The 21,605-nt window shown below is 43.8% G+C and overlaps 1 protein-coding gene across 2 annotated transcripts in view; it reads left to right on the forward strand.

The window, feature by feature from the left end:
- The window catches only part of GSG1L (GSG1 like), a 221,259-nt gene that overhangs the window by 68,054 nt on the left and 131,600 nt on the right, over positions 1–21,605 (forward strand). For both annotated transcript variants that reach the window (XM_083153409.1, XM_083153408.1), the window contains exon 2: positions 21,389–21,436. In XM_083153409.1, coding sequence (XP_083009535.1) covers positions 21,389–21,436 — 48 coding nt within the window. The remainder of the gene's footprint in view (positions 1–21,388; positions 21,437–21,605) is intronic.

Consider the following 21,605-nt stretch of genomic DNA (forward strand, 5'->3'; position numbering starts at 1 on the left):
GCCAGCTGACCCAAAGGCCCCTGTCCCCAAGGCCCCATCTAAAAGGGGCAAAAAAGGGCCCAAATGAGACCTGGTTCACTTCCTCTGTGGTTGGAGGCCAAAGGTTTAAATTGCACTGGACATCCGCTTCCTGAGTTGCCCATCGATCCATTTGCGTGCCATGGGCATGAAAGTTCGTATTTTGACCTCTACAAATGCAGGATATTTTTTTTTGGTGGTGTGTATCTTGCTTAGTATTCACCCTGGTTGTTGCAGTACGTATTCTGGTGTCCCCATTTCTTTCACCATTGCATTTGCAGGGTAACACATGTTTGGAGATATGCAACCTCTTGTTCTGGCTGTTTTATTATTTGTGTGTCTATTTTATTTGTTTATTTGATTTCTCACATTAAAGTGTCAAGCTGTGATGCTGAACAGCAAATACATTTATTTTACAAATTAAAACAAAATTGTGGTATGTGTAATTTCTTGTGTGAAACAAATACTAGATTTATGTGTACTTACTGACCAGGGTATTTTTGAACATTTGTTGAAGTGTGGTGGAAGTTTCCCATGTGTAACCCTCTCCATGGCCATTCCCATGTTCCTATCCAACTTTTCCCTGCTAATTAGTTTGTGTCAGCACATGTGCAGAGCAACTTAATAGGTGAGAAAGCAGTTTGTGTGCAGGTGAGGTAGCTCCTACAGTAGTAGGTAAAAGCAGGTCCAGAACAATGCTTTCCTCATGGAGTGGGTGAGGCAGACAAACAAGGGTGAAAAGGTAAATTTCTGTAGGAATGCATATGTGTCCTCCCTAAAAAAAGATGTGTGAATGGGCCAAACATGATAAATTAGCTTGTGAACAAACATGCATAACTTTTAAAATATATATGATTTGACAGTGTCATAATCAGATGTAGGAATCCTTTGTTAGAGAGATGAGAGTGCAATAATGTGATTGGTGGCATCTTACATCCAGAGTGTAGTGAAATCCAAATCATAGCAGATGAGATAGTGGTACAGGTCATTATTTTGGGTACTATACAAAGATTGTGTGGAAAATAGTGGTCATGGGCTTCAAACATTGCTGAAACATCCTTTGTAGGTGTTAGATGTGGTTTATGTTATTGTATCCTAAATACAAAACCTATGTTAGTATTAGAGTGAACACGTTGACACATGTCGACTTGTGTAGATTGAGTGTGCTACTGCGTAAAGTCTATGAAAGCAGGTAGTGAATGTGTCTGTTTAGCAAATACCTACCTTAGCGTATAAAAAGATTCTTACCTTAAATTAAACAAACCTTTAAATGTGGAGAAGTATAGAAACATAAGCTTCCAATGTGTTTGCGTGCTGCATGTGTGGCTTGCAGGCAGTGAAATCATGGTTTGTAGTTAATAGACTGCAGCATTGCTTATTACATTCAGGTGTATGTGTTTGAGTAGTAATCAGTGTTAATTAGCCAACTCAGGCGCACGCTGGCATGCGGTATCTGTAGGGGTGGTTTTAGCTGGCGGTTGGCGGCCGCCTGTTTGGTGTCCGAAACGAACGGTGCCTTAGTCGATCGTGCGGTAGTAGCACCGCTCATTTCTGGTGCACACCCCCGTGTACGCCCATATTTACGCCCATTTTCCCTCATTATTTCGGCCGCTCCCATCAACACGCCCCTATGCCGCCCCATTACCCGTACGCTCGCGTACAGGTTTTTTCGCACGTTGAGACACCGGCCGTAAGCGTTGTGGAGTGTTCGCGCCGGCGCATTAGCGTATCTGCACATGCGCAGATCGTAAAAAACCCCGGGACGTACGCGTACGGCCCGGACGCTCCAACCAGAATAAGGCCCCTAGTGTGGTATGATACAGGGATTTCTCCCACCAAAAAAAGTAATTAATTACTGCAGTGAAGCAGGTGCACCCACTATGTCACTCACCTCACTTATAGATGTGTCCAGGGGTGGATGGAGGGTGCCCAATGAAGGTTCTGGAGGCACAGCAATGCGGTCAGATGCCGTGGGTTTCGGATATAGCTTGTGGGTATTTGCATCCGCGATCGCTGGAGTAGAGCTTAAATTCCGGCCTAGTTTCAAAATGTAGTCTTGGGCTTTGCACACGCGGTAGGCTGCAACCTCCAGAAGCTATGTAAAAAAACTCCCCGGCTCCGAGGCTCACACACCTGTGCACAGCTGACGTGCAGCAAGAATGCTAGTTTAGGGTCTGGCCGGTGGCTGACTCCAAAAGGGAAAAGAGCAGCTAGAATGGGCCAAGGGTGTCAGGATTTCCTCTTCAATGCAACCAGCTGGCTTCACAGTCAGGCCATGCCCCACAAATTTGGAAATCTGTATGACTGGCTGAAAAATGGACACACTGGCATATATTATGGATCTACAAGGGGACGTACCAAGCGCTTATGTACCTTGGGGAGGGTATACAAAATGGCCTTGAATGGATAATCACAAATTAGTACATTTTTAATGGTGCTGGAAATATCCCCTGAGTCTACAGCACTAGATAGTTTTGAGTCTAACTTTCATATACAAACACTTGTAGAATCAAAAGTTTAAGCTTTATTAGTGGAGCTATCCAATAACTGTCTGCTGATTTCCACCTAAAGGTGCCCATACACGTTACAATTATTGTATACAATATTGTATCTCATCGCGTCTCGGTTTTCCAATGAGATGAGGTGAGATGCGATCTAGTACAAAAAGTATGTGCAGCACAGTAGATCTCATCTCATCTCATTGCAAAACCGAGATGCGATATTGTGTACAATATTTTATACAATAATTGTAACGAAATCAGTATGAAATCTCGGCGGTCTGAATCCCGACGGTCGAAATACAGATGCCAGAATCCTGACCGCCGCAATGCCGACAAGGGGGGGGCGTGGATCGCCTGCTCTTGCGGGTTCGCTGCGCTCGCCATGCAGCAGGCCCGGTGCCTTGCTATGCTTGGCACACTATTTTGTTCTCCCTCTATGGGTGTCGTGGACACCCATAGAGGGAGAAAGTGCTGGCATTGCGGCGGTCGGGATAACGGCGTCGGTATTTCGACCGTCAGGATTCCGACCACCAGGATTTTGACCGCATCCCATTGTAATGTGTATGGGCACGTTTATAGTTGCTGAGATCATATACTGCAATCAAGCCACCTTTATCAGCAGCTCTAATCACAATATCCTCGCTTGCATCATGCATAGTGCACCATATTAAATTTTACTCAAATTAGACTGATGTTTAAACAAGTCATCAGCCATGTCCATAGGCAAATCAACCAGGCTAACAAACAACTTGATAGAGGCGTTGATAAAGGATCAAACTGTGAGTTGATCCAAACTTGTACAGTGTTAGTGGTAAGGAATTCTCATAAAAAATGTTCAGGTTCACAAAAAGTTCCTGTAATTTGAGCTGACAATTCAATTTGAAAATTACTATTTTCCAAAGAAAGGGATTGAAGCACGTGGTCCGGAAAAAAGTCCTTTGCGGAGAAAAGCTAATTCACTTTGAGAGAGATGTATGGAGGATAAATTAAATATTACTTCTTGTTGAGCATTGAGGGATTGCAGGTCTTTTATACACCTCCACTGGCCCCCTCACCTGCAGTGTGGCAGGACAGCATAATTCCACATAAAGTGAATGTGGAATATACATCCCAGGATTTAGAGCAGCAGCAGGACAAATTACATCCACTCCGGGTATTCCTAAAATCTATTGTGAATCACTGTCTGCTAATTAACAACACCTGTTATTTCCTGTTATATTTCTTTCCTGAGCAGAGCGTCAGGGTTTCCAATGCCTTTTACTGGCTGGGCAATAGGCTGAGCAATGTGAGGATTATGCTAGCAATCTTTGGAGTTTACCAGTATTGTCAAACCTACATATGGAGCCACTTTCATTGTTCCTGATGAATTTCCAGCCACCTGAGTCTGACGGCTTGTGCTCCAGCAATTGTCTCACACACACTCTGGGTCACACGCACCACATTCCGGGGCGTGGGGCAGCAATTACTGCTCCAGGAGCCGCTCAGATGAGAGAGGCTCCATCTGTATGTGCTGCCTGCTGGAAAACCTGGCATGCTGTAACTCAAGAAGAATTGCCAAGCCATTACCTTGTATGCTGTCTACATGCTACAAATAAAGAAACATACTTTATTTCTATCCAGTGTATATAATATTCCTTGTCACATTAAAAGCTTTGAAACATTGACATTTTTATAATGGGATGTTACTCCGGCCTGGTGCCCTCACAATGGTAGTATGTAAAGGAACAAATGTTTGGCAATCTCAACGATTATGTCATATTTAGTTGTGGCCGGTACTGATCTGTTCACCAAACAAATAAAATGTCCAGTTTCAGCATTTATTAGAAGTTTATATTTCTTAAAATGTTGATTAAACATCAAATTCAGTGATTCTTCCCCTTTACATGATCAGGGTTAAAAAATGTAACAGATCAACCCAATATGTTTCATCTCCTGGGAGACTTCGTCAGGGGTGTAACTCTATGTGGTAATAAGGGGATAATAAACTCTATTTTTAGATGTAGTCTCAATATGAGATTAGGTAAATCTCACAAATTCATAAAATATCTGTCCCCTTGGGTCAGTTGTAATAGTATAAATCCTATGAGTTCAGGAACAACAGTTTCTAGGTAATATAATAGAGTTAGACTCAAACCTTAGTAGTGGTGTTCTCTGGAAGAAGAACACTACTACTACTAACATGATTCTAGGGCACGTCATGTGGCCCGCGCAGCCGCCGCCAGCCTTCACCTTTTATTCTCTTTTTTGAGATCTTTTTTGAGAGGTTTTTTTTGCACTGCCGGCGGCCATGTTCATGTGGTCTTTTAAGATGTCTGCGGCCACAGGAACATGGCCGCCGGCCTCCACGGCTACGTGGAGGAGGGCCCGGCAGCCTGTTCCCTCTTATCGAGGCAGTGGCAGACGCTGAGTGGGGACGTCATGACGATGACGCCTCCCACCCACGCGTCTGCAGAGAGGAAGGAAGGCAGGCAGAGTCGGGGGGCCGCAGCAGGACAGGCCAGAGAGTGTATAATTTGTGTCATGGCATTACTATTGTTATATTATACAGCGGGAGCAGCCTGTGCTGTCATTGCATTATTATTATACAGCGGGAGCAGCCTGTGGTGTCATTGCATTATTATTATACAGCGGGAGCAGCCTGTGGTGTCATTGCATTATTATTATACAGCGGCCCTTTGAGGGTGACCAAACTGCTGATGCGGCCCCCGATGAATTTGAGTTTGACACCCCTGTTCTAGGGTATTGTTGGGTATACATACTAGCTAAGACCTCTCAAAGCAAAAACTATTAAAGCTTTGAAAGAGTTAGGAAACACACAAGGAAAAGGAAGCCAGTGTGGTTTGGGAAAGAAGAAGCAAGCAATGTGATATAGGTAATATAAGCAGACGCAGACTGATGAAGACAAAGAGTGTATCTTATTAGACAGAAGGAGGCTAAGAAGGTAATCAGATGTGCAAAAGCACTCGCTGAGGAGGAAATGGCCCAATCAGTGGGTAAAGGGGTGAAAACTTTTTTTTAGATATATAAGTGAAAGCAGAAAAACAAGTGGAGTAATAAGACTAAATACACATTGGGGAGATCATGTCAAATAAATCTTATTTACTTTTTTGACTGGGTGACTAAAATAAAAGATCGGGGGGGGGGCTGTAGATGTAGCTTATCTAGACTTTAGTAAGGCTTTTGACACTGTCACACATCAGAAACTGTTAAATAAACTTGAAAGATTGGGATTGGATCTAAGATGGTTGAATGGATAAGATCTTGGTTGCAGGACAGAAAACAGAGAGTTGTAGTAAATGGAGTACAGTCATAGGTGAAAGGTTACCAGTGGAGTACCCCAGTTATCTGTACTTGAACCAGTGCTTTTTAATATCGTTATTGGAGACATTGCAAATGGCATTAAGGGTAAAATATGCCTTTTTGCAGATGAAGCAAAGGTATGCAACAGGGTAGACACACCAGCAGTAGAAAGAAAGAAGTAATAATGCACCTGTATAGGTAATTGGTAAGACATCATCTAGAGTACTGTGTTCAGTTCTGGCGGCCATAGAGTATCTCTAGAAGGATATAGATACATATATATTTTCACTGAAATGTACAGGGAATGGTTTTATTTATTAATATAAATATATAACTATTTTTCTGTGCCCCATCTGATATTTTTACGGCGGCCCTCAAAGGGGGATAATGAGAGTCATCTGCAGAGACACCTGACCTGAGCAGCTACAGCAAATCATAGGGATTACAGTAAATCATTGTGTTTGTAAAAAAAAACGTAGTGACACCCTTGCAGAATCCCAAGAATCTGGGAGATTAGGAGGTCAATGCAGAACAGCAGGAGATTTGTCACTGACACAGGAGCCACCTGCAGAATGTGGGAGGTATGCAACTATGATTAAGGGGTAACTCAATTGTATGCCAACAAGAAGAGTGGGAGAGAAAGAGTTAAAGGAAGAAGTGTACATCAGACTGGTTATGAATAACGCTAGCCTGAGGAATTGTGCCTAGGCATATTTTCCAGCATTTCAGTTATCCTGCATTGCAATCTCCAGTATGAATATCATGAGCTGTACAAATTACCCAATTAAACTGTTCTGCAATAGATGCCAGCCTGATCATTCAAACCTATTTTTGTACCTACATTATACTGTATGTATGCAACATAATACAATTACTTAAGATAGACAATTTTATTACTTTGAAACAATCTGAAACACATTATATGGGCCATCAACTGCAAACACATACAATTAGGTATAGTACCTTTTGAAAAAAATGAACAAAGGCTTCATCATATGAGAGAAGAGATTGCTATCGGAAATTGTGCAGTCCAATACAGATGGATTTCTTACAGTTGTAGAATTTTCTGGCATACATAACTGTTTTCAAATGATGAGTAAGTTTAGATCTTTTGTTAAAACATATTTCTAAGATTAAGGGGGGTATTCAATGGCTGACGTGCTCCCGCAGCCATCTCCGGATGGGGGAGATCGCTGCGGGGCCCTATTCAATGCTGTCTTCCCCAACAGCATTGAACAGGGGTTCTCTGCAAAACAAGCCCAACTTCAGAAGCTGTCGGGCTCGTTCTGCCGAGAAAAGCCGGAAATAGTCGAGCTCCCGCCGGAGCTTGAGTATTTCCGGCCTCAGCTCACGGCCACGCCCCCTTCTCGCCACTCGGCGGCCGGGACATTGATTCCCGACTGCCGAGCTCCAGTCGAGCAAAGAGAGAACGGGACAGGGGTACAGCTGTCGCGCTACCTCTACAGCCGTGCCCCTGACATTGAATACCCCCCTTAGTATAGAGTTAAACCTGTCTGTGTCCTGTAAAAAACAGCAAATGTGGCACTCTAACAAAAAAACTCTGGCTAATACCATTTTCAGACAGAGTAGCCAGAACTTTCTGGGTTTCACTATGCATTTCCAGTGCTGGGTTATTTTTCAAGTCCCAGTCTGACCCCCCTTCACAGAGAAAAGCAAATTGACAGGTTAGAAAAGTTCTCCCTGGTATTTTGCTGAATAACACGGGTATTTATTTTGTGTAACCATCTGGGTTGAGCCTTTCACACATAAAAAGGACCCGTGTTGAACGGCAAATTACCGGGTTGAAATGTTTAACCCGGTAATTTGCTGTTCTGTGTGAAAGGGGTATTAATTAGATAAATATATTTTACTTGTGTATCCAACTACCAATGTTTGTGATCAGCAAACGTTTTAAATGTCCAGCTCAGTATTTGTGTATGAGGGGCGTGCGATAAATTTCTTGATGCACAAAAGTATTTTTTTTACAAAGTAAACATTAAATTTTGCATGCAATCGACCACTTGGTGAAGCATCTGGACTAATCTGATGCAGGTATGTATTCTACATGCTGGATGAAGGTCTCTACTGCAACTTCCAGTGACTCGAATCCCATGCATCTTGCGCTTGATTTGTGGGAACACAAAGAAGTCCTAGGTTGCCAGGATTGGAATGCTGTACCATTAATAACCAAGCTCCTGGATTTGTTTATGGAACAGAATATCCACTACTTTTCTGGACTTGTGGGCAGGTGCATTGTCATGTTTACAAGGGCACCATAAGAGCAATTTCTTGTAAAGGACCTGGAAAGGGCTTCCAGCATTTGCAGCAGGCATTGGGTGGCATACCAGTCCCCAGTAATAGTTACATAACCAGTCTTTGCCACAAAAACAAACACCATCTGCTTCACCACACTGCACTCACGTCCGAACTATTGTGGCAGTGCACCACCAATAGATTTCCATTGGACCGACTGTTTTGTCTTAGTATCAAAACTGTAGATCCAGAATTTGTCATCCACTGATGATCTCACTAGCCAGCATGTCAAGCCTCCTAAGCCTACGTCTGCTCTCAAGGCATCTGATAGGGCAGGGCTGGGCAACACCGGCCCTCCAGATGTTAGTGACCTACACATCCCAGGATGCTTTGCATTAGTTTTGCTATGTGGCCATGCTGAAACTGATGCAAGGCATGCTGGGATGTGTAGTTCATCAACATCTGGAGGGCCGGTGTTGCCCAGCACTGTGATAGGGCATCAAGCATGCAAAAGCCTTACTCAGGCCGTTTTTCATGCAGTATCAAGTGAATAGATCCAGATGAGATTCCAATCTCCTTCTGTAACAGGGTCATGATCACTGTGGTGTCTTCAGCTATGGCCTGCACAGCAGCAACTTTATCCTTGGATACAAGTTTGCTGCAGCATTGCTCGTCTTCCAGGGACCGTCTCCCATGCCGAAATTCTGCAAACCACTCACAGTGGTTTAGGGTGGTTCATCCTACCCAAAAGCATTTCAAAGTCAGTTAAAACTCTGTTTTAGACAGTTCCTTAGTTCTAGAAATAAACCTTTTTTATTTATTTTATTTATTAACAGTTTCTTATATAGCGCAGCATTTTCCGTTGCGCTTTACAAAGGAGACAGTTATACAACAAACAGGTATTTACAGACAGTCAAAAGGTAGGAGGGCCCTGCTCGTAAATTTACAATCTTCTGGTGTATCCATAATCCCAATCCTAACACTCATACAGTATATGGTGCAAAACTGTAGACTTTATTCCTTTCAATCCTTACAATGCGCTCAGATAGACAAAGCTCCAAATTCCAGTTCCAATTAGTTCAGTTCAGTACTGGTTAAATTGATCTTCTCCGTCACACCATGGGGTCCACTTGTTTAACTCCTATATATACTTTACATCTCTCACTCTTGTCACAGCACCTCTCAATATAGGATGTGAGCAGTATGACGTTCAAAGCAGAAGTACAGAAAAACCAGGGTTATTCACCATGGGCCAAATTGTGCCAATGGTTGTCTGGCTGTTTATCACTTTCCCTTTTATCACTTTTGAAGTTTAGAGAATCTGCTGTTCCATGCTGGTCTCCCTTTCCCTTGTGTTCTTTTCAGCTGTGATGTGGGTGAGAATAAGTAGCTCTAGGCACTCCTTTAAATGAATCACTATATTTGTATATATTATATTTATTAGCATTTCAAATGAATGTGCAGATTACAGATTAAAACCACCAAGGTTTTATATATAATGTATCTGGATTTTTGGAATGTGTTTCTTCCCATATTGGGACATTTCTAAGGGTCTAGGTCTTCAGTACGCATTGTCTAGGGCAGGGGTTCCCAAACTTTTTTGAATCACAGTGCCCTAGACTAGAGCATCAAAATATTTTTCAAAGCACCCCCTAGGCGAAATGCTTCTTATCGAGAAATTCAGAAAAAAAATAGTAAATTAAGTACCATATATACTCGAGTATAAGCCTACTTTTTCAGAACATTTTTTTATGCTGAAAAAGCCCCCTCTCGGCTTATACTCGAGTGAGGGTCCCACTTGAGTCAATAAGTTTTCACAGTTTTTTTGTTGTAAAATTAGGTGCCTCGGCTTATATTCGGGTCGACTTATACTCGAGTATATACGGTACATTGTGTTTATATGTCACAGTTATCTGGTGAGGGACAGGATTTGCTTCTGTTTGTCCACATATATTATGATTGGCAGTCACAAGCATTGGTTTTTGCCTGGTACATTGACCATAAATAATATGAATTGATCCTGGTCCACCAACCCAAGGCACCCCTGTAAGTGTCCTGAGGCACACAGTTTGGGAACCACTGGTCTAGGGGTTTATATACATTTCATTTTGATTGTGGTGCATTGAAATCAGAGATCTGGTATACATGTTATGATAAAGTTTGGTGTGCAATTTAATTAGATCCTAAACTGATCTTATGACTCCAATGTATGTCATAGAAAAATGCAGTCTGCACAGGGCTACTGCCATTCAGCACAAGAGGAAGTATTCTCCAGAAGAAGAAGGAAGCTCCGTTAAGATAAATAGTGAATGTTATTGCTGTCTTCAGGTCACTGTCACAGTCTCCAGTTGCCCATGGGTGCTTTATTATTTGTAGTGCTAATCTCTTACAATTGTCACATGCTTTCTCTAGCACCTGCTTCTATTTATTTTCCACTTTTGTATCTGTTGTTCCATCTGACCTAGTTAGCACATTTGGATAACGAGCACATTTATTTTGGTTAATGTGTGCACCTTTAAGATAGTATGCGCCTTTGGGCAGGGCTAGATTTTAGCTTTTATTTTTGCATGTCATGTATTTGTATCATGCTCCTGTCAATGCACTATGCACTATATTTTGGCGTAAACCGGGTTGGACTGGCCCACAGTGACTCAGGGGAAACTCAGGCCCTTATTCTAGTTCACTCGCAGAGGCAAAATCCTTCTCAAATGGACAAAATCATGTGCACTGCAGGTGGGGCAGATGGAACATGTGCAGAGAGATTTAGATGAGGGTGAGTTATTTTGTTTCTTTGCAGGGAAAATACTGACTGCTTTATTTTTACACTGCAATTTAGATCTCAATTTGTAGTCAAACTCCACCCAAATCTTACTCTCTTTGCACATGTTACAGTACATCTGCCCCACCTGCAGTGCACATGGTTTTGTTCATTTGAGAAGGATTTTGCCTTTGCGAGTGAACGAGAATAAACCCCACTGTCTGAGGGCCCACCATGGTTCTAGACTGTTCACTTGAATTATACATTATGGCCCTTATTCAGATCTGATCGTAGTACAGATTTGTTCTCAAAATGGGCAAAACCATGTGCACTGCAGGTGGGGCAGATGTAACATGTATAGAGAGAGTGAGATTTGTGTGAGTTATTTTATTTCTGTGCAGGGTAAATACTGGCTGTATTATATTTACACTGCAATTTAGATTTCAGTTTCAACACAACCCACCCAAATTGAACTTTTTTTGTTACCACCTGCGGTGCACATGGTTTTGACCATTTTGAGAACAAATATGTGCTAGGAGCAGATCTGAATAAGTGCATTATTCTTCTTAGGGGGGGTATGGAATCCGGAATCAAGGCTGTCATTCCCAGCCGTCATCCTGGCCCATATGTGGTCTGATGGACCGCAGAACGACAGGCGGGATTCAATGTCCCGCCTGCCCCTCGGTGCAAAGGGGCCGTGGCCGTGAAAATTCAAAAGACAGCATTGAATAGGGAGACACCGCTATTTCCCACATCGGAAATAGCGGGGTGGCAGAATGCATACCCCCCCCCCCCCCCCCTCCATAGTCTGGTACATTGCAATCCACAGACTAGAAGCATTTCACTGGCCACATGCATAAGAATGTGCCCCAAACCCAGCATTACACTGATGGGCCAACACTGAGCAAGAAGATATAATAAAATTAATTATGGTAAATTAAAAAAAAAAATTGTTTACTTGATTGATTTGTATACAGTTAGCTCATAAATGACCATTTAAAAAAATATTTGTAAAGTAACAAATATACCCTTTTTTACGTGATTCCATAAGTGCTGATTTTTTTGGGGCTGTCCCTGCATTGGTCAGCTAGATGGGTCCTGCAATGGGACATGGTGCAGGCTTGTGAGCAGCATTGTGCCAAGATTGCAGCATTGCTGACCAAACCCTCCCCTATACAATGCAACAATGACACATGACTGGGTATAGCTAGACAGTAAATACATAAAAAAAATGAAAGTAACTATTTTTCCGGTGGTCTGGGAAAGCTACCTAAGTATGCTTATATAGCGGGTTATTCTGGTTGATTCACAAAACTGCGAATTTTGCAGCTTTGTGAGTCATTTGAATTCTGCCCACCACCCACACGAAAGTCCACCCTCAGCATGCACCGCAAACCCCCCACATGCATGTGAATGGATGTTTTGCATAAACATCCATCTACAGCTTGCGTACGCAAAATCATTTGATGGTTGCTGACTATGGAATGATTTTGCCAGAGCTCGCAGCTCTAAGTCAGTCTCTGCTGGCGTTAGATCTGCTACACCCTGTATAGGAAGAGGGTGGGCAGCTGACATCAGCCCCCGCGCGCGTGCACCCGCATCACCAGTTAATTTCCATGGGAGTACCCATTGTTTTCATGGGAACACCCATGAAACGCTGGACGCGACCATGGCCCACACCCGCACTGCAGTGTGCGAGCGGCCGGTGAATAATCAATTTGCCATGCCTGCTTGCACAAAGAGGCCAAGCTGTGCAGGCAGGGGGCTACCCTAGGAATGTGATCCCTCCCAGCAATGTGCAATTACATTGCAATCACAATGCAGGGAGGGATCTCACACACTAGGTGGCTCTGCCCTGTGCTGAGTGGCCCCAGCATGGGGGAGGGTGCAGTCGCAGTTTTGTTTTTAAAGAAAAACTTCCACTGATGCTGAATTAGGCACATTGTACAGTAATCAAACAAATATTTAAAACATGACCTCTCAGGCGCTCCTTCCGAATCCGTTGGGAACTGGTGATCAATCAGTTCCAATAAGAGCATACAACACACTTCATCAGCGGTGTTGACACTGAGCTCTCTCCGGCATAAACTGCTCGCAAGGTCCTCCGTCCTCCGTCTGTCACCAGCATAAATACCACAAGTCTGCCAACGAACTTCACCAACGCGTTTCGTCCTGTATATAGGACTTTTTCAAGGTGTGCAGACATCAGGCCATAGTTCCGTTTATATACCCTACCTCTGTATGCCAGCTGGACCCTAATCAGCGTTTTCCTACAAGTCCCATGGTCCTTTGCTGACATACAGACTTCCGGCTCACACGTTAATGTGAGCCGGGTTACCGTGGAGACACTTGCATCCTGACGCAGCAGGACGCCAGGTCCCGATACCTCATATCCGGTGGCTGATTCAACTCCGCTCCCTATGAGTTTCCATGGTGATCTTTGTATGCTGTTTGATTACCGGAGCTTCGTTCCGATACCTCACTTCCGGTGAGGTCTTTCCTGCATCCTTTGTACGTTTCCATGGTTATTCAAAACGCCATATCTGTATTTCTGAGCGCTGGGACTTAGCGTTCTCAGTTGCCAAAACGACCTTAAGTGTTTTGTTTCTTTATCATGTACATTTCCAGCAACTTTCAGATGTGACTCGTGTCCCCATAAAAAGAGAAAAATATAACATTTAAAAACTACAGATCAAAAATATGTATACAACCAACTACAAATACATGGATATAATAAAACATATAAAAATCTATGAATCATTATAAAGTGCATTACAGTGTAATATTCCCAGGTGCAGTATATATTACAAAAAACATTTTATTTCAAAGTCCGAGTTTAACCCTCCCGGGATGAGGGTACCAAAATCATAGATGAGTTGCATCTCGGCCTTTGCTAGCTGTTTTGCCAGCCCTTTGTGTCTCCAGTTCTCTTTAATTTGTCTAAGGCCACAGAAATTAACAATTCCTTTTGGGTCACTCTGGGGATGTATTCTAAAGTGCTCTGACAACGCAAGGGTGGTATGCCAGAGCACTTTAGAATACATCACCAGAGTGACCCAAAAGGAATTGTTAATTTCTGTGGCCTTAGACAAATTAAAGAGAACAGGGCCGGTGCAAGGCACCGGAGCGCCCCAGGCAAGTCGGGGTGGGGGCGCCCCGGTGCCAGGGGGAGGGGGGGTGGTACCTGTGTAAAAAAATTGCTGACCTGGCGTCCCTGCAGTGCTGGGGCGGTCAGGGGTGTCCGTGCCGTAGGGGTACCTGCGGCGCCGTCATGTGTATAAAGCTGGCTGCGGCCGGCGGGGTCCCTTTAGTGAATAGCAAATAACTAGCGCTTCCCGCACCGCCGCGTGCATAGCGCTAGTTATTTGCTATTCACTACAGAGACCCCGCCGGCCGCAGCCAGCTTTATACACATGACCGCGCCGCAGGTACCCCTACGGCACGGACACCCCTGACCGCCCCAGCAATGCAGGGACGCCGGGCAGCAATTTTTTTACACAGTTCGCTGGGGGTGAGGGGCGAACTGCCGCCCTCCAGGTGCCGGCGCCCTAGGCAAATGCCTAGAGCTGCCTAGTGGTGGCGCCGGCCCTGAAAAAGAACTGGAGACACAAAGGGCTGGCAAAACAGATAGCAAAGGCCGAGATGCAACTCATCTAACTCGGACTTTGAAATAAAATGTTTTTTGTAATATATACTGCACCTGGGAATATTACACTGTAATGCACTTTATTATGATTCATAGATTTTTATAGGTTTTATTATATCCATGTATTTGTAGTTGATTGTATACATATTTTTGATCTGTCGTTTTTAAATGTTATATTTTTCTCTTTTTATGGGGACACGAGCCACATCTGAAAGTTGCTGGAAATGTACATGATAAAGAAACAAAACACTTAAGGTCGTTATGGCAACTGAGAACGCTAAGTCCCAGCGCTCAGAAATAAAGATATAGCGTTTTGAATAACCATGGAATGTACAAAGGATGCAGGAAAGACCTCACCGGAAGTGAGGTATCGGAACGAAGCTCCGGTAATCAAACAGCATACAAAGATCACCATGGAAACTCATAGGGAGCGGAGTTGAATCAGCCACCGGATATGAGGTATCGGGACCTGGCGTCCTGCTGCGTCAGGATGCCAGTGTCTCCACGGTAACCCGGCTCACATTAACGTGTGAGCCGGAAGTCTGTATGTCAGCAAAGGACCATGGGACTTGTAGGAAAACGCTGATTAGGGTCCAGCTGGCATACAGAGGTAGGGTATATAAACGGAACTATGGCCTGATGTCTGCACACCTTGAAAAAGTCCTATATACAGGACGAAACGCGTTGGTGAAGTTCGTTGGCAGACTTGTGGTATTTATGCTGGTGACAGACGGAGGACGGAGGACCTTGCGAGCAGTTTATGTCGGAGAGAGCTCAGTGTCAACACCGCTGATGAAGTGTGTTGTATGCTCTTATTGGAACTGATTGATCACCAGTTCCCAACGGATTCGGAAGGAGCGCCTGAGAGGTCATGTTTTAAATATTTGTTTGATGGTGATGGTGAAGGGTTTTGAGGGACCCACAAAAACTAGAACCACTCGGCAGCTTCTGAAATTGCACCATTTGACCACCACACTCACATTGGTTGTATTACATTGTACAGTAATAATTGAATTGTTTTCTTTTCTCCATCGTCGAGGTGACCTGTTGGAATCTTTTACTAAACCACTTTTGTGCAGGAAAGAAAACAGATGAGAGTGGAGTGCATTTGTATAGTCATGTTACAGGGTAATTTGCTCTGTTCTTCCCCAAAATGTTGATTGCTACAAGTTTGCAAGCATCAAAGACATTTTTTCATCACAGCAAATGATCCATGAGATGATCTTGTATCTGTGGGCCAATGAAAAAAACTTCCTTTTTGGCCTCACTAAGGGCCTTATTCTGATCGATGCGTAATTTTCCGAATTCTTTCGGATGGCATTTTTTAGCCGTCTGCGCATGCGTGGGCAACGCTATGCGCATGTGCCACGCAAGGTCTCCGTACTCGTTCTCACTAATACCGTACATAAAAGTGCACCGTATTCACTCTGGAAATATGGGCGTAATATGGGCGTCAATCGGAAGTACACAGGGGCGTAGTTTCAAAGTGGGCTAAACTGGGCGTAAACATGGGCGTACACGAGGGAGTGCACTAATTCTGGTGCATTCGGACAGAACACCGACTGCACACGAACAAAAAGGCAGGAAATATGCGGTCTTCATAAGCAAGTATTGCTTTGCGGACACCACTCGGTCATGCGCTAGGCATTCGGAACTCCCAATCAGTACGCCCGCACCTGAACCAATGTCAGCTGAACACAATACAATCCACTCCTTTACTCATTACTCATTAATTACACTCTTTTCATTGCTTCAATTGGAACCATTGCAGCTTAAATGGACCATTACAAAACACACAAATAGTACGGCTGCATTTTTTACACACATTTACACTGCAAGCAATGGACAGAACTTGCTATCACTAATATAAATGTATATGTCACTTTTACATTCACCAATAACAGCACACATTTGGGGATAAAAAGAAAAATTTATTACAGGAAGATTTAAAACATAAGATTTTAAAAGCATGTTCTTTGGCACATGCCAAAAATTAAAGTTACCATAACAGGAATTTTAAACCGAAAAAATAAATCACAAATGTATTCTTTGCATACATAGCCACAGCAGAATCATTAGGAACACATCAGGTGGCTTCACAAGAAAAGTATAGCACCAACACTTCAAGTACAGCAGACAGTAATGGTAGCCGAAAGAGGGCAACAGGGGAACCAAACAAAACATTCGAACCAAGGGCAAATGTGGGTACCCTGTGCACGGGATTGGGTTGCACACAGGAAGCTGACACACACAGCTAAATGAAAGATTTAGGAAGACATAAGGGTGAGAGATTAAGGCGGACACAAGTTCATTTGCGGGACTTTTTGGCTCCTCGGCCACGGCCATGTTGGGATGGTGGGGCAGGTGGAGCAGATGCTGTTGAAGGGGGGGGGTGGTGTTCCCCTTCTGCCAGCAGGGAGTGCTGGTGTTGGAAATGCACCAGAAACGACTGACAATAGGGCCCTATTGGTGGTAACTAGCTCCACCATAAGCTCATTATGGTGGAGGAGAAGGTCATTTTGGCGCAGGGCTTGATCTGCCAGCACCTGCAGGCTGGCAGCTATGGCCTGCTGGGTGCCAGCCATGGCCTGCTGGGTGTCAGCAATTGTCTGCTGGCTCCCAGCAATTGCCTGCTGGCTCCCAGCTATTGCCTGCTGGGTGCTGACAATATTCTGCATGACCTCCTCGGTCCTACGCAGCCGCTCTGATGCTAACTCTCCCAGCTGGCGAATCTGCCCAAGCATCTGCACCCACCTGTCCAAATCCTGTGTGGCCGTTGGCTGCTGCTGCTGCACATGGCTGCCACCGACTCCTCCGCGTCCTCAAGAGTTTCACGACCAAACGGTGGGGATGCTGCTGAAAGAGAAACTTACAATTACAACACATTCCTCGAAAATTTGTACAAACTACTTATGCCATGCAAACAAATTACCTTCTAAATCAGCAGCAAAAACGGGGCCTCACTTTCCATGTTGCTCACCCCCCGGACCTCCTCAATTGCTATACAGCCCTCAGCCATCTCCTCCAGGGGGGTGAGCTTCAGGCGGCCTGGCATGGGGCCAGCCCCAGAGGTGTGGCTGTGTTCCTACCGTTTGGTCATTTTCTTCTTGAGGTTGGTTTTGAAGTCATGCCACCTGCAACCAAAGTTTACATATTATTACATGTCACTCCTGACATTTGATGTAGCATCCATTGCAATCTGCTACAGATTACAACATGTGCTTCATTCCACATAACTTACATTATGTTAAACTATAAAACCAACCCTTAGAAGATACATTCACACTCACCCTACAATAAATATAGACTAAGCGACATGGCAATCATGTCTGTTGCTCCTAGCAACGTGACCGACCATTTACCAACTCCATCTAACATCTAATAAAAACATTACTGGTCTTGTTCTGCTCAAATGTAACACACTTGAACTTGCCTCTTCTTCACATGCTCAGCCTCACAAACTTGTGGAGCTACCGCATTAATCTCCACAGTTATGTCCTCCCAAATCTTCCATCTCCTTGTGTGTGTCAACCTCTCCTGTGGACACTCTATCCAATCCCGTGCACGGGGTACCAGTATGGCAAGCTCCTGCGGTTTAAATGCCATGTTCCTGCTGCTTGGTTCCTCTGTTGGCCTCTTTCGGCCACACCCATGGCCATGGCCACCAGTCGCTGTTCTTGAAGTGCTGGCCAGGCTACTCTCTTGGGAAGCCACCTGCTGTGTTCCCAATGATTCTGCTGAGGCAGAAGATGGCCCAGCTGCAGATTGGGCATCTATCGATTGGCCTGCTGTTGATGGCCCAGCTGCCTGCTCACCTCCCAATGGCTGGTCTCTGGTGAGGGGCACATAGGAGGTGCTGGAGTCCAGGTGAGCTAGGAGGCCCTGATACTCCTGTTCTCCCTCTGATTGAGAACCAGACATGTTTGCAACACCATTTTGTTTTTCTAGCACACCTTTATATACACATTTCAGTCATTGGCGTACATCAGCCACACCCTGCGTTCTTTGTGGCAGCGTTCCGTACGGCTACGTACACCGTGCGGCGCTTAGGCCACGCCCATACCAGCAGACAAACAAAAGTACAAAACCAGGCATACTTTCAAAGTCTGATTTTGTACTTATTGGCAGATTTGAACACCAATAAACACCTACAACTTTGGCCAGACATAAAATCTATATGTGAATGTTAATTTGTACTGTGCACTTATTTGGTATGTACAACAAATGACACTAACCCATTCCATATGTTAATCCAGTCCACAACTCATGCATTAGTAATCACTGCTTGCATCCAAATCACATGTGATAGGAATATAAATATTGCCTTGATGCTAGGTACATAAATGGCACCATGGGAAAGGGAAAAGGTATAGCACTGTTTTGTATGTTAGTGGTGTATTGCTTTCTGACCACTAAGGCTGACTAATGTAGTACCTTGTACAGATATGTGTAACTGTATATTGTGGCACACTATTTCACCTGTCGTTTTCTGCCATGTTTGGTGATTACATTAGTTTTCAAACTTCTTTCACCCTGTCTGTTTTGAATATACTAAGTACTGCCAAGGTTAGCTCAGCGATGCCAACCTACAGCAAGTGTTGTTTGGCTATGCGATGTTTTAGCCATTTGTTGTGGCGCATACACGCTGCTAATGTTAAAATAATCAATCGCGTTGATCGCGTCCATCGCATGTCATTATAATTTTACATAGGGAACAATGTTAAATGCCCCAATGGACCCGATTTTTATTGTATACCCACCGTTATGGGTAATTTGTATGGAAAATGGTCCCCCATTGTTAACGGCACCCCACTATTGACGCCAACCCGAAGCGTGGCGAGCGCAGCGAGCGCACGAGGGGCGGCGGTACGTGTCCTCCGACCTTTTCATACCTCCACTATCCATGTCGGCGTGGACTCGACTTTATAAAGTGTGGCGAGCGCAGCGAGCCACCGAGCGGGAAGCATGGGGAGCGGACGCGTAACACCTGTGAAGTAATGCGTGGCCCCTCACGGGGCTCGCTGCGCTCGCCACGCTTCAGGCGCGGTGGCTTGCTGCGCTTGCCACACTTTATAAAATCAACTCCACGCCGACGTGGATAGTGGGGGTATGAAAAGGTCGGAGGACGCGTACCGCCGCCCCTTGCGGGCTCGCTGCGCTCGCCACGCTTCGGGTTGGCATCAAAACTGGGGTGGCGTTAACAATGAGGGGGCATTTCACCCATACGGGGGGTATGCAATAAAAATTGGGGTGTACAGTGTATTTTACATTGGTCCCAATGTAAAAATGGGTCTCAGGGACCATTTCACATTGATTCCAATGTAAAAATCGCGTTGATTGTATCGCATGCGATTTGGTTGCATGCGATGCGATCTACGTGATTTTTTAGGTCCCGATCAATGCAATTAAAATCGCTGGAGCCGTGCTAGGAAACAAGTACCCAATTTCTTATATAGCGCTCATATATTTTGCAAAGTTTTCCAGAGACTATTTTAACATTCACATCAGTCCTTGGCAGAGTGGAGCGTACACTATATATTCCCTACCACATGCACACACAGACATTCTAGGGTTCATTTGTTGGGAGCCAATTAACCTACCAGTATCTGTAGTTGTAAAGCATCTGCTAATGTATTCTGAATCTCTGTAACATCTGGCAAGCATGGACACACATATCTCCAAAACTTTGTACTGTAAATGACGTCTGTAGGTCTATGAATGATTAATTAGCATACAATCCCAAAAGCCCCCCATACACGGTCCATTTTTGCGGTCCATTTTGTACTTTTAAAGTACACATCATATCGGATCGCATGCCTTGTGCATGCATTGTGCATGCACTGTGATCCGATACGATGTGTAGCTAGTACAAAAAGTATGTGCAGCACATACTTTTTGTACCGTACTATGTGTTGCTGTGTTGCGCGGGAGCGCGCATCGCATAGTACAGAACGGAGCCGGCAAAAACGGAGCGTGTATGGGCTCCTAAAGTCTTTTTCAAGCCTGAAAAATATTGTTCTGTGTTTATTTGTTATTAAAAATAGAAAACCTGTTTATTGTTTGTTTTTTTGAAAAACATATACAATAATTTAACAAATTTGTAGGTGAAATCAGTAAACTATTAACACTAGGAACTAATCTAAATAAATTTAAAATATATTGTGCCTCGTCTTGAATTTTTTTATTTAACTAAAATATATCACATTTGCAAATGTAAAAAGGTACTACATGTTCTGGTAAATAGCTGTAGCACAGTAGGTACAATAAGAGATTTCCAAGGAGCTTATCCCTACAAAGTTTGATTAATTTATATTTAAGGCGTGGAAAATGGGATATGATGATGATGTTTGTCATCTCTAGCTAGTGATTATTGGTGTTTGTGCATGATTCGCTAATGATAACTCTAGCGTTATGTATTGCTTGCCATATAATAATGTAACTATTATGTTCATGTTTAAGCAAAACCTTTTTTTTTTTTTTGTTTCTGCTGCATCAAAGAGGAATTTTAACTTTAATTTACGACTTAGGAGCGGTATTCAATCTGCGATTCGACTGTCCCCTCGACAAATAATCGACAGGCAAAATCCAATGTTCCACCTTTCGAGTGGCGTAAAGTGGGCGGATTGTTGATTGAATTCGACAATCCGTGGCCATTTCCGGCTGAACAGATGACTTGTTTTAAAATCTACCTTCAATACTTAAAATCTACTTTCAATGCTGCTGGAAATGACAGCATTGATAAGGCGGTGGCCGCTATTTCCCCTGTCCGAAATAGTGCCCAACATTGAATACCCCCTTAGTCTTTATATATGTAAATATAGCGCAGGCCAATAATGTCGTTAATGTTGGAACCATGATGCTTAGGGCAAAACAATATATAATATATAAATATTTTTGTTTTTTTATTTAAAGGTGAAAAATGTCGAAGTTTTATTGACCTTGCCCCTGCATCTGAAAAAGGTAAACAGTGCATTATTCATATTATCATTTCATGGACTTGTTATCATATGTGACTGGTAGGCGATGTTGGATGTTTTGTTAATTTACTCCTACTCCAGGGCTGCTACTTACTCACCCACCCAGAGCTGGCAACTGGCAGTACATGAATCAGCCTCCTATTGCTGCCAGG

This window comes from Crinia signifera, chromosome 7 (genome assembly GCF_055691185.1).
Source record: "Crinia signifera chromosome 7, ASM5569118v1, whole genome shotgun sequence".
Taxonomy (NCBI): domain Eukaryota; kingdom Metazoa; phylum Chordata; class Amphibia; order Anura; family Myobatrachidae; genus Crinia; species Crinia signifera.